Source organism: Balaenoptera borealis (genome assembly GCF_965194805.1).
Source record: "Balaenoptera borealis genome assembly, chromosome: 9".
NCBI lineage: Eukaryota > Metazoa > Chordata > Mammalia > Artiodactyla > Balaenopteridae > Balaenoptera > Balaenoptera borealis.
Genome location: NC_138873.1, coordinates 108,474,211 through 108,489,075, shown reverse-complemented (window position 1 = coordinate 108,489,075; position 14,865 = coordinate 108,474,211). Strand labels below are relative to the sequence as shown.

General features: G+C 37.6%; 1 protein-coding gene across 3 annotated transcripts in view; it reads right to left on the bottom strand.

Moving 5' to 3' along the window:
* Positions 1-14,865, bottom strand: part of COL19A1 (collagen type XIX alpha 1 chain) — a 374,472-nt gene that overhangs the window by 162,238 nt on the left and 197,369 nt on the right. For all 3 annotated transcript variants that reach the window (XM_082405049.1, XM_082405048.1, XM_082405047.1), the window contains one exon: positions 939-992. In XM_082405049.1, coding sequence (XP_082261175.1) covers positions 939-992 — 54 coding nt within the window. The remainder of the gene's footprint in view (positions 1-938; positions 993-14,865) is intronic.

The window sequence follows — 14,865 nt, the reverse complement described above, 5'->3', positions numbered from 1 at the left end:
GAAATGTTCTAACTGAGAAAACTTAGACATCATCTAGTCTAGTGGGCAGAACTGGGAATAATAAATTTAAATGACTGAAAAGAGATTTGGGGTCAATAGACTGGGATAGTAAAAGAGAACATGGGATCCAAAGCCAAAAGCCCCACATTCAAGTCCTGGCTCGACTTTTTAGTAGTTCTATGACTTTAGGCAAGTCATCTACACTCTGTGAGTCACACAACTCTCATCCATAAGGTAACAAAAGTTCAAAATACTCTTCATATAAGAAAGCACACATACAATGTTTGGAGACTTCAACATGATTTGAAAACAGCTAATAACAACTAACGACAAGAATGGGGTGCCCCCTTGCAGAAAGTGTTCATGCAGAGCTGACCAATGATCTGTCACTGCAGGGGTTCCTTTTAGGGGGAGCCAGTAAGCCTAACTGCCCTGGAAGGTGATTGCTATACTCCCACGGCAAGTACAAAGTACCCATATACTACATACTTTATCTCAAAGGCAGGAAAGTAACTACAAAGAGTTACGGATGTCAGCAATTTAATTTGGCTAAAGAATGTAGTTGATATCCACAGTCTTTACAGAATTCATGAACAGGCTAGAACTCCACAAATATAACCCATCAAACTTAACTCTGCAAAGATGAGCTTAACTCAAAAACCCCAAAATAGGACCAACATGCTCCAGATCAAATTATGGTTAATTCATTTCACCCAAATTACATCTCCACATTTGTGCTGCCAATCTGGAAAGTATATAGAATTTTCTGGATTGTAAAAGCGCTGTCTAAATCTCAAATCTCAAATTTCGGCTTTCAGGTAGTTGATATTCTCCTCGTGCCCATCTGCTTGCTGTATTTTGATTTTATTTTTATAAGTGTTCAGAAATAAGTAACCCCTGAGTTAGTAATGCATGCCAGTTGTTCTGTGTTTACTTACCCTCTGACCCTCTTTTCCAGGTGGACCTTGGGGGCCTTGGATCCCCAGGGAGCCCTAGGAGGAAAAAGAACATATATTAATTGATTGTTTCAAGTATACCTGCTTTGCAGAGAATGTTGTGAAAATTAATACCTATTTTATTGATTATAGAAAACTTTTAAAGTGATTCGAACTCTTCCAAGCCTAGGCTACCTAATACATTAATAATGATGAACTGTCCTTCGACTGGTTTATCTTTGGAGTTAACACCAGAAAAGAAAAAAAAGGTGATTCGTAACCACGTGTGAGGCGCAGTGTTCACCCCCAGTGGCGACTCCCATATGATTGGAACCATGTTTTATCAAACTGCCATCAATAAATGGTAACAATATTTGCAGGCAGAAAGAAATGCTGCTTCATATATTTAAACTCTATAAATGCAATGGTATTTTTAGTTGAGAGTGGCTCTGTGACTATCCGCTAAGAGAACACCTAGTTATGACATTGGCTTCAACATTCATCTACTCCTAACATTTAATTTTTAGCATCATAGACATTATTTAATACTTACCCATAACACTGTCAAGTGGTAGAAAAAATAACCTTTTTTTTTTTTTCAATTATACAAAAGGCCCAGGAAATCCCAGGTGCACGAATCTGAAAGTCAGTCTCCTGGTTCTCACAGACAGTTACTATTACACAGGAATTCTCACTCAGCATGAAAATCAAAATGATGACACTGCTGATTTTAAAGTCTCCGGCATTGACTGCTAGTTGTTACCTCTCTGAAAGCTTCTTAGTCTCCCCTGCTGCTTCCTCCTTCCCTATTCAACCTTTCAGTGTGAGGGTTTAGGCCCGTTTCTTCCCAGTCTATACTCTCCCACCATGGTCTCATGTACCATGAGCTTTGGATTCTCCAGGCCAATGATGCCAAGATTTATAACTCAGTTTATCTCTGAGTTGCAGGTCCACACATCCAACTGCCTGCCTGACACGCCCACTCCGCTCTCTCACCAGCACTTGAATTTAGCACAGTGACACCATATCTAGGACCCTCCCACCAAAACCGGGTCCTCTTCCAGCACCCCCCAACTCCGTAAACCCACGCACCATCCTGCTAGGGCTCCTGCCAGGAATCTGTAACTAGTCCTCCATGCCTGCCTCTCTCACTTCTCTTTCACATCCAGTCCCCAAGTCCAATTGCTGTAGCTCCACAGTAGATTTGGATCCATCTATTATCTCCCTTCATCCTTCAGCTCCATCACCCTTCTTGCTTGCTCATCTATGAGAGTCTCCTTGGTGACACTAGACATGGCCCCCTCCATCCTACACAGCACAGCCAAACCCGAAAACCCAGCCTGACCTCCTCCGGTTGTCCACGTGAAGAGATGAATGCCTTGTTTCATCAGTCGTAGGGTGGCTTGTACTTGTTCTTTAAAGTACTTATCATAAGTCTATTTAAAAGATTATTCAGGTAATGATTCACTAGGCTCTAAGGACAACAGGTAGAATCAGTGTCTTATTCAACACTAGATGCCTGTTAATGTCTGAGTGAAAAAAAAATCATAATGGGAAATCAATTCACTGTAAAAAAAAAAAAAAAAAAAGCTTTTTGGTAAAGCCAGTACTATTCAAAGGGTTTTAAAAATATGTATGGTTCAAGATGGTGGAAGAGTAAGACGTGGAGATCACCTTCCGCCCCACAGATACATCAGAACTACATCTACATGTGGAACAACTCCTACAGAACACCTACTGAACACTGGCAGAAGACGTCAGACCTCCCAAAAGTCAAGAAGCTACCCACGTACCTGCGTAGGGCAGAAGAAAAAAGAAAAAACAGAGACAAAAGAATAGGGATGGGACCTACACCAATGGGAGGGAGATGTGAAGGAGGAAAGGTTTCCACACACTAGGAAGCCCTTTCGTGGGCGGAGACTGTGGGTGGCGGAGGGGGGAGCTTCGGAGCCACGGAGGAGAGGCCACAGCCACGGGGGTGCAGAGGGCAAAGCGGAGAGATTCCCACACGGAGGATCGGTGCCGACCAGCACTCACCAGCCCGAGAGGCTTGTCTGCTCCCCCGCCGGGGCGGGCGGGGCTGGGAGCTGAGGCTCGGGCTTCAGTCGGATCGCAGGGAGAGGACTGGGGTTGGCGGCGTGAACACAGCCTGAAGGGGCTAGTGCGCCACGGCGAGCTGGGAGGGAGTCCGGGAAAAGGTCTGCAGCTGCCAAAGAGGCAAGAGACTTTTACTTCCCTCTTTGTTTCCTGGGGCGTGAGGAGAGGAGATTAAGACCACCCTTAAAGGAGCTCCAGAGACGGGCACAAGCCACGGCTATCAGCGCGGACCCCAGAGACGGGCATGAGATGCTAAGGCTGCTGCTGTCGCCACCAAGAAACCTGTGTGCGAGCACAGGTCACTCTCCACACCGCCCCTCCCGGGAGCCTGTGCAGCCCGCCACGGCCAGGCTCCCGTGATCCGGGGACAACTTCCCCGGGAGAACGCACGGCGCGCCTCAGGCTGGTGCAACGTCACGACGCCTCTGCCGCCGCAGGCTCGCCCCGCCTCCGTGCCCCTCCCTCCCCCCGGCCTGAGTGAGCCAGAGCCCCCGAAGCAGCTGCTCCTTTAACCCCGTCCTGTCTGAGCAAAGGACAGACGCCCTCAGGCGACCTACACGCAGAGGCGGGTCCAGATACAAAGCTGAACTCTGGGAGCTGTGTGAACAAAAAGAGAAAGGGAAATTTCTCCCAGCAGGCTCAGGAGCAGCGGATTAAATCTCCACAATCAACTTGATGTACCCTGCATCTGTGGAATACCTGAACAGACAACGAATCATCCCAAATTGAGGAGGTGGACTTTGGGAGCAACGATACATATATTTTTTTCCCTTTTTCTATTTTTGTGTGTATGTGTATGCTTCTGCGTGTGATTTTGTCTGTATAGCTTTGCTTTTACCATTTGTCCTAGGGTTCTGTCTGTCCCTTTGTTTTTGTTTTTTTTTAGTATACTTATTAGCGCTTGTTATCATAGGTGGATTTGTCTTTTGGTTTGGTTGCACTCTTCTTTCTTTTTTTATTACTTAAAAATTTTTTTAAATAATTATTTTTTATTTTCTATTTCAATAAATATTTTATTTTATTTTATTTTCTTCTTTCTTTCTTTTTTTTCTCCGTTTTATTCTGAGCCGTGTGGATGACAAGCTCTTGGTACTTCAGCCAGGTGTCAGGGCTGTGCCTCTGAGGTGGGAGAGCCAAGTTGAGGACATTGGTCCACAAGAGACCTCCCAGCTCCATGTAATATCGAATGGCAAAAATCTCCGAGAGCTCTCCATCTCAACGCCAAGACCCAGCTCCACTCAACGACCACCAAGCTCCAGTGCTGGACACCCTATGCCAAACAACTAGCAAGACAGGAACACAACCCCACTGATTAGCACAGAGGCTGCCAAAAATCATAATAAGGTCACAGACACCCCAAAACACACCACCAGACGTGGACCTGCCCACCAGAAAGACAAGATCCAGCCTCATCCACCAGAACACAGGCACTAGTCCCCTCCACCAGGAAGCCTACACAACTCACTGAACCAATCTTAGCCACTGGGGGCAGACACCAAAAACAACGGGAACTATGAACCTGCAGCCTGCGAAAAGGAGACCCCAAAAACAGTAAGTTAAGCAAAATGAGAAGACAGAGAAACACACACCAGATGAAGAAGCAAGGTAAAAACTCACCAGACCTAACAAATGAAGAGGAAATAGGCAGTCTATCTGAAAAAGTATTCAGAATAATGATAGTAAAGATGATGCAAAATCTTGGAAATAGAATGGAGAAAATAAAAGAAACATTTAACAAGAACCTAGGAGAACGAAAGAGCAAACAAACAGTGATGAACAAAACAATAAATGAAATTAAAAATTCTCTAGAAGGGATCAATAGCAGAATAACTGAGGCAGAAGAACGGATAAGTGACCTGGAAGATAAAATAGTGAAAATAACCACTGCAGAGCAGAATAAAGAAAAAAAATGAAAAGAATTGAGGACAGTCTCAGAGACCTCTGGGACAACATTAAGTGCACAAACATTCGAATTATAGGGGTCCCAGAAGAAGAAAAGAAAAAGAAAGGGAATGAGAAAATATTTGAAGAGATTATGGTTGAAAACTTCCCTAATATGGGAAAGGAAATAGTTAATCAAGTTCAGGAAGCACAGAAAGTCCCATACAGGATAAATCCAAGGAGAAACACGCCAAGACACATATTAGACAAACTATCAAAAATTAAATACAAAGAAAAAATATTAAAAGCAGCAAGGGAAAAACAAAAAATAACATACAAGGGACTCCCCATAAGGTTAACAGCTGATCTTTCAGCAGAAATTCTGCAAGCCAGAAGGGAGTGGCAGGACATATTTAAAGTGATGAAGGGGAAAAACCTATAACCAAGATTACTCTACACAGCAAGGATCTCATTCAGATGTGACGGAGAAATTAAAACCTTTATAGACAAGCAAAAGCTAAGAGAATTCAGCACCACCAAACCACCTTTACAACAAATGCTAAAGGAACTTCTCTAGGCAGGAAACACAAGAGAAGGAAAAGACCTACAATAACAAACCCAAAACAATTAAGAAGATGGTAATAGGAACATACATATCGATAATTACCTTAAATGTAAATGGATTAAATACTCCAACCAAAAGACATAGACTGGCTGAATGGATACAAAAACAAGACCCGTATATATGCTGTCTACAAGAGACGCACTTCAGACCTAGGGACACATACAGACTGAAAGTAAGGGGATGGAAAAAGATATTCCATGCAAATGGAAATCAAAAGAAAGCTGGAGTAGCAATTCTCATATCAGACAAAATAGACTTTAAAACAAAGACTATTACAAGAGACAAAGAAGGACACTACATAATGATCAAGGGATCAATCCAAGAAGAAGATATAACAATTGTAAATATTTATGGACCCAACACAGGAGCACCTTAATACGTAAGGCAAATGCTAACAGCCATAAAGGGAAAATTGACAGTGACACCATCATAGTAGGGGACTTTAACACCCCACTTTCACCAATGGACAGATCATCCAAAATGAAAATAAATAAGGAAACACAAGCTTTAAATGACACATTAAACAAGATAGCCTTGATATTTATAGGACATTCCATCCAAAAACAACAGAATACACTTTCTTCTCAAGTGCTCATGGAACATTCTCCAGGATAGATCATATCTTGGATCACAAATCAAGCCTTGGTAAATCTAAGAAAATTGAAATCATACCAAGTATCTTTTCCAATCACAACACTATGAGACTAGATATCAATTACAGGAAAAAATCTGTAAAAAATACAAACACATGGAAGCTAAACAATAAACTACTTACTAACCAAGAGATCACTGAAGAAATCAAAGAGGAAATCAAAAAATACCTAGAAACAAATGACAATGAAAACACGATGATGCAAAACCTGTGGGATGCAGCAAAAGAAGTTCTAAGAGGGACGTTTATAGCAATACAATCCTACCTTAAGAAACAAGAAACATCTCAAATAAACAACCTAACCTTACATCTAAAGCAATTAGAGAAAGAAGAACAAAAAAACCCCAAAGTTACCAGAAGGAAAGAAATCATAAAGATCACATCAGAAATAAATGAAAAAGAAATGAAGGAAACGATAGCAAAGATCAATAAAACTAAAAATTGGTTCTTTGAGAAGATAAACAAAATTGATAAACCACTAGCCAGACTCATCAAGAAAAAAAGGGAGAAGACTCAAATCCATAGAATTAGAAATGAAAAAGGAGAAGTGACACTGCAGAAATACAAAGGATCATAGGAGATTACTATAAGCAACTATATGCCAATAAATTGGACAACCTGAAAGAAATGGACAAATTCTTAGAAATGCAGAACCTTCTGAGACTGAACCAGGAAGAAATAGAAAATATGAACAGAACAATCACAAGCACTGAAATTGAAACTGTGATTAAAAATCTTCCAACAAACAAAAGCCCAGGACCAGATGGCTTCACAGGCGAATTCTATCAAACATTTAGAGAAGAGCTAACACCTATCCTTCTCAAACTCTTCCAAAACATAGCAGAGGCAGGAACACTCCCAAACTCCTTCTACGAGGCCACCATCACCCTGATACCAAAACCAGACAAAGATACTACAAGAAAAGAAAACTACAGGCCAATATCACTGATGAACATAGATGCAAAAATCCTCAACAAAATACTAGCAAACAGAATCCAACAGCACATTAAAAGGATCATACACCATGATCAAGTGGAGTTTACCCCAGGAGTGCAAGGATTCTTCAATATATGCAAATCAATCAATGTGATACACCATATTAACAAATTGAAGGAGAAAAACCATATGATCATCTCAATAGATGCAGAGAAAGCTTTCGACAAAATTCAACACCCATTTATGATAAAAACCCTCCTGAAAGTAGGCACAGAGGGAACTTACCTCAACATAATAACGGTCATATATGACAAACCCACAGCCAACATCGTTCTCAATGGTGAAAAACTGAAACCATTTCCTCTAACATCAGGAACAAGACAAGGTTGTCCATTCTCACCACTATTATTCAACATAGTTTTGGAAGTGTTAGCCACAGCAATCAGAGAAGAAAAAGAAATAAAAGGAATCCAAATCAGAAAAGAAGAAGTAAAGCTGTCACTGTTTGCAGATGACATGATACTATACATAGAGAATCCTAAAGATGCCACCAGAAAACTACTAGAGCTAATCAATGAATTTGGTAAAGTAGCAGGATACAAAATTAATGCACAGAAATCTCTTGCATTCCTATACACTAATGATGAAAAATCTGAAAGTGAAATTAAGAAAACACTCCCATTTACCACTGCAACATAAAGAATAAAACATCTAGGAATAAACCTACCTAAGGAGAAAAAAGACCTGTATGCAGAAAATTATAAGACACTGAGGAGAGAAATTAAAGATGATACAAATAGGTGGAAAAATATACCATGTTTCTGGATTGGAAGAATCAACTTTGTGAAAATGACTATACTACCCAAAGCAATCTGCAGATTCAATGCAATCCCTATCAAACTACCACTGGCATTTTTCACAGAACTTGAACAAAAAATTTGAAATTTGTATGGAAACACAAAAGACCCCGAATAGCCAAATCAATCTTGAGAAAGAAAAACGGAGCTGGAGCAATCAGGCTCCTGGACTTCAGAGTATACTACAAAGCTACAGTAATCAAGACAGTATGGTACTGGCACAAAAACAGAAATATAGATCAATGGGACAGGATAGAAAGCCCAGAGATAAACCCACGCACATATGGTCACCTTATCTTTGATAAGGGAGGCAAGAATATACAGTGGAGAAGAGACTGCCTCTTCAATAAGTGGTGCTGGGAAAACGGGACAGCTACATGTAAAACAATGAAATCAGAACACTCCCTAACACTATACACAAAAATAAACTCAAAATGGATTAAAGACCTAAATGTAAGGCAGACACTATTAAAACTCTTAGAGGAAAACATAGGCACTCCATGACATAAATCACAGCAAGATCCTTTTTGACCCACCTCCTAGAGAAATGGAAAGAAAAACAAAAATAAACAAATGGGACCTAATGAAACTTAAAAACGTTTGCACAGCAAAGGAAACCATAAACAAGACGAAAAGACAACCCTCAGAATGGGAGAAAATATTTGCAAATGAAGCAACTGGCAAAGGATTAATCTCCAAACTTTACAAGCAGCTCATGCAGCTCAATATCAAAAAACAAACAACCCAATCCAAAAATGGGCAGAAGACCTAAATAGACATTTCTCCAAAGAATATATACAGATTGCCAACAAACACATGAAAGAATGCTCAACATCATTTATCATTAGAGAAATGCAAATCAGAACTACAATGAGAAATCATCTCACACCCGTCAGAATGGCCATCATCAAAAAATGTAGAAACAATAAATGCTAGAGAGGGTGTGGAGAAAAGGGAACACTCTTGCACTTTTGGTTGGAATGTAAATTGATACAGCCACTATGGAGAACAGTATGGAGGTTCCTTAAAAAACTAAAACTAGAACTACCATACGACCCAGCAATCCCACTACTGGGCATATACCCTGAGAAAACCATAATTCAAAAAGAGTCATGTACCACAATGTTCATTGCAGCTCTATTTACAATAGCCAGGACGTGGAATCAACCTAAGTGTCCATCGACAGATGAATGGATAAAGAAGATGTGGCACATATATACAATGGAATATTACTCAGCCATAAAAAGAAACGAAATGGAGGTATTTGTAGTGAGGTGGATGGACCTAGAGTCTGTCATACAGCGTGAATTAAGTCAGAAAGAGAAAAACAAATACTGTATGCTAACACATATATATGGAATCTAAAAAAAAAAAAAAGTCATGAACAACCTAGGGGCAAGACAGGAATAAAGACGCAGACCTACTAGAGAATGGACTTGAGGATATGGGGAGGGGGAAGGGTAAGCTGGGACAAAGTGAGAGAGTGGCATGGACATATATACACTACCAAATGTAAAATAGATAGCTAGTGGGAAGTAGCCGCATAACACAGGGAGATCAGCTCGGTGCTTTGTGACCACCTAGAGGGGTGGGATAGGGAGGATGGGAGGGAGGGAGACGCAAGAGGGAAGAGATATGGGGATATATGTATATGTATAACTGATTCACTTTGTTATAAAGCAGAAACTAACACATCATTGTAAAGCAATTATACTCCAATAAAGATGTTTAAAAAAACATGTATGGTTAACCTATTATATATTAAATGCCTTAAACGCTTTGGAATATGAGAAATCTATTCAAACATATCTGAATTCACCTTCATTCCAGGAGAAACATTCTTTTATTATCTAATTTTTAAAAATTAGGATTCATTTTTATAATGTGACTGTTTCCTTTAAAGTCATGACTACCTTTAAACTAAAACACCAGGTGTGCTTGTGATGACCTATAATTATTTATTATGTATACATTTTTTGGTGTTTTATAGAAACTAAATTTTCATAAATGTCATAACATTAAGTTCACCATCTAATTTTATTTAGAATAGATTAAAAGGTTATAGATATATTTTAATTTTTCACTCAGATAGCTTTCCTTTGATTAAAATTGTCAGAATTTAGTGTAAATTACTATAAGTAATTTTGAAAAAGCATTAGTACAAAAAATCCTGGATGTATCACCCATCCTCAGTGTTCCCCAAATCTTTCTGAGTCTTCCACCACAAAATATTCATAAAATATATGTATTTATTAATTTCTTTTACCTATTTTTGGAACACTTTAATGTTATAGGGGCATGTAGAACCTTTGTTTTATTGATTTAAGCAGGAATAAAAACCAGGGAATGAAAAAGGTGATCAGTTATGTTTGTTTTTACCAAAAACACCTGGCAAATGGTATATAACCAAGGAAAGCTGGCTAATTAGGCCAACTTTAGGATGGTAAATTCCTAACGTGTATAAGAAAATCAAATTTTGAAATCCAAATACACCAAATATTAATTACAAGGTAATTACAGGGAGTTGTGTCATTTCTTATAAGATTGACACAATCTTGGCTCCAGATAAAACTCTTCCGCTTTACCCTTAGGAAACTATTTTCATTTCATGAATAGTCAAACTTATACGTAACATTTTTGATATCCATCCAAATGTTGACAGCTCTTTCAGTGTTTTTAATCATGAGCTACTAAAACATACACACACCAAACATTCATCAAGGGAGTACAATTAATTCTGAGCCACATGTAATCAAAATTCCATTCCCTTTACTAGTTGGCGAAATTATATAGCAAAAGCCTACATAAGACGATAATATTAAACTTGATTTGGAATGTATTTGATGGATTCAAAAAAAATTTATGAGAACCTTTTGTGTGAAAAGTCCAAAAGTAGGATATGATACACTCACACACATAAACCCACTAATATGCCTCCTGTACAGTCATGATTCTGAATAATCCTCCCCCACCCCTTACCTTTGCTAAGTCTGGGACCCAGAAAGGAATTTGATGAAAAAGTGGGATTATTCTTAATCTCCAATGGATTATTCACTATTTGAATTATCCATGACCAGGTTTTAATCCTAGCTATATTACATTAATATTCAGAATATTTTTGATCTGACTTTACTGAATATTACTAGTTGACATTTACAAAGAACAATGATATCAATATTGTCATTAGTAAAACATAGGTCATCCAACTGTGGAAAAATCATATTTTTTTCCCAGAAATAAGAAATTAAAATTTGGGGATGATACATTATTTACAATTCTCCAGCTAACTACTCCTTGCATTTAGTAAAGTCAAACAATGGATTAACCTACCACTTAGCATAAAAATTGTAGATATACCTAGGCTGATGCTCCTCAAATTAAACTTGGGTAGAGCCCAGCATTTGTGTCAGAACCCTTCCCGTAATTCCTTCCTACTCTGACCTTGTAAATGCCATGTTTGTGCTTTACTCATCCTCTCAGTTGATTATGAGTTCTAGAGAACAAAGAATCATTTTTTTCTATCCTTTACCACACTTATAGAAGAGACTCAATAAGTACTTACAAAGTTGGATCATAAGGAACTAAACGGAGACAGAATAACACTGAGTGGTGGTAGTGGTAGGAAAAGGTTTCTGGTCTACATGTAATTATATTTATTTTCAATACTTGGCCTTGGACTTAAATACCACATTGGAGGACTTTCAGTTTTGTCTGTATTTCTCATCTAAAGTGATCATTCCACTCTCTGATTTCTAAGAGTAAAATTGCCTTACAGTTCATTGAAGAATTAATCATCTACTCTTATTGTAATACAGAAGAGTTTGTTCTGATTCTTGATCTGGATTTTGGTATCATGGTTGTGTTCAATTGCTCTGATTCTTGATCTATATGTTGGTAAAGTGAATATATTCAATTTGTAAAAACTCCTTTGAACTACAACTTGTGATACATACTTTTCTGTATATATGTTATATTTCAATAAAGAAAAAAATCCTAAAGCCTGTGAAAACTCAAATTAAAAACAATCATCTACCATTTTTGACATCATCTCCATTATGGAACCTATTTAAATCTTTGACAATTATTTGATGTTTTACAGGTTTATACCATTTTTCTAGTTAGAGAATCATATTTAAGTATCTTTGTGCACATGACATCTTTGCATAATCTGTGCATTATTTTCTTCTTCAGTTTAATGTGGTGAAGAACAATGCCTATCCATTTTTTCTTCTTTTTCCATCTACTTAGGCTGCTATGAAAATTACTTTAAATTGTTTTATTCCTAAAATTTCACAAACATGAAGATTTATTGCTTTTCTGAAGGAGAAGCTTAAGAATGTACTTAGGATATTCACGATGTAAACGTCTGCATACGTCTATACAAGCATTCATTTTTAAAAAAGAATTCTGGACATTAAAAACGTTGACAAGGAAAGGAATTCCTAAGGCTGTTACCCCTTTTAGCTAGGATAAAAATATGCAAAAAATAGTCCCAGCCAGCTAAACCATTTTAAGTCCCAGTGGATCGCTATTACAGTGTGTTACACTGCACATAGCTCTCTCTGGACAATCTGCTGATTGTTTAAGACAGGCGAGAGCTTATCATCATGGAAGCCCATGTAAATATTTAACTGAGAAATTACTTAGAATTAACTGGTTCAGAGCAAAGTTTTGAAGTGTCTAACCAATACAGCAGATGTTTATAGAGTTAATAGGGTAGATTAATTGCATTTGAACACATTTTCATTTGTGAAATGAAGGCAAGATATATTCATAACTTCTCAGTCAAAGAAAGGAGCTGAAGTAAAAGATGGAAGTTTCATTTTAAAGTATCCTTTGTACTCCCTTGTCAGGAATGTTGCAGAACATATGATCCCTAAAACCCACTTCAGCAAAAATGTTATGCAAGTAAGTGTATTTTAAGTGTTATGATTATTGCTTTAGAATATGCTTCATAGGCTTGAAACATAAGATTAAGCAGAATCTGCATAAATTCTTAGAATACCACTAGAGCGTTTTCTGTGTTTCAAATAGCGTGTAGAAAATTAAGACGGAAAACAGAGTTTTTCTGTCTTTACAGAAAATTTCATGCATTTAACATGAGAACAATTCGAACAAATTTTATAAGTTGGAGGTATCAGAACAAAACACAAAAAACAAATAAGTAAAAATATCACAGACATATAGTCCACAGTCATGGGAAGTGACTTTCATGTTAGCTCTGAGAAGCGGCATTTAAGAATATTTATGATGAGAAATTAAAGGAGTGACCAGTTTTATGCTATTTCACAGAATTGTTAGGATGCAAGAAATAATTTCCCTTAGGGTGTGTAAGTATTTGGAAAAGAAATTCTATGTTATACATAAAAAGCCTATCATTTTATCATAAGCAGTTGTCATCACACACTAAGAAATAGATGTTTTTGAAATAAAAAACAATAGAATCTCTTCTATACACTAAAAAAGCCCTTGCAAACCTTTGCAGTAACACTGACAAGAGAAGGATAAGAAGAGCTGTCACCAGAAAGAAAACTCTATGAAATATTTGCGTAGACAGGACTGTTTCAATCATTCTCAGTTACAGTAAACAAGTTCCATAATTGGATGGACAATTTTATCTTACTTTCAACAAGTTAAAAAATAGAGGTCATTCGCAGTGCTTTCAAAACTTAACAATTTCATTCAAAAGCTCTGGCGGTATTTTAGACATGAGACATAATGAATTATGATTGTTCCTTGTGGTTGCAGGGATAAATTTTAATCCTAATCTTTTTCTATGTTTTCTGAACTCCGAAATCACATTTCTTTTTATTATATAGATTCTGAAAGAGCGTGTTCTCAGTCACAATTGATTTAACCAATAAAACTAGAAATATTATAAATTAAATAATAGAACACAGTCTGTGACTCTAGAATGCTGTGGGACATCCGTAAGTCCCACAGTTTCCTCTAACAATGACTTTTCCTCCTATGATGAGGCATTCCACTTCACAAATTATATATATCCTCAGTTTTGTTCCCCTTTGCATCTTATATAGCAAAATGGACTGCATTTAGTAGGTGTTGAATGGACGAATGGCTGCTAAGATTCTGATTCTTTACACTTCTCCTGGTACTTCTGCTGTAGTGAGAATATTAATTGCCATAGCTACAGAAATTCCAGTTTAGAAACCTATATTCTTCATCCACAAATCCCACTTGATACCAAAATAATCCAAGTTATTTAAAATTCTTATGTGGTAGTACTGCAGAATAGATGCTACACTTCTATCTGGAGGAGTTTGCCCTTCATCAGAAGAAGAAATATAAGCTTCTGTCTTTAATTTATCTCACACTGATGAGGATTAAGTACTTACTTTTTAAAAAAAACAACATGGACTGCAGTGGTTAAAGTATCTATGTAAACCATTAATTACAAAGAAATAGATCCAATCAAATTATTTAAAATGCTTATATCACCTAAAAAATGTAGTTTCTTATTTGGCAATTATTCTTGACTCACTTTCATTTATTTGTCATAAGTAATTTCATATTTGTAATTATTCTTGACTATGAAAATCTTTACGTAGATTTGCTTTATGTTGGCCCTAACTTAATAAATGATATAGTTTGATTTCAGTTAACTCAAGGCTCTGTTGACAAGTTAAGAATCTTTGGACCACGGTCTGTCAAATCCATTTGTATCATCTTTAATGATTTATGTGAGGGAGAATATGATTGTTTCAGTTTTAATGATTAGTCTGATCATCATAACAATCTGTATTTTGGATTGGCTTTGCCATAGGTCAGTGGAATATGGTTCCACTGCAGAAAGAGGGATAATCTATACATAGGTTGTCTTTATACCTCTTCCACTGTCTTCTAAATGACAGAGGTGTAATT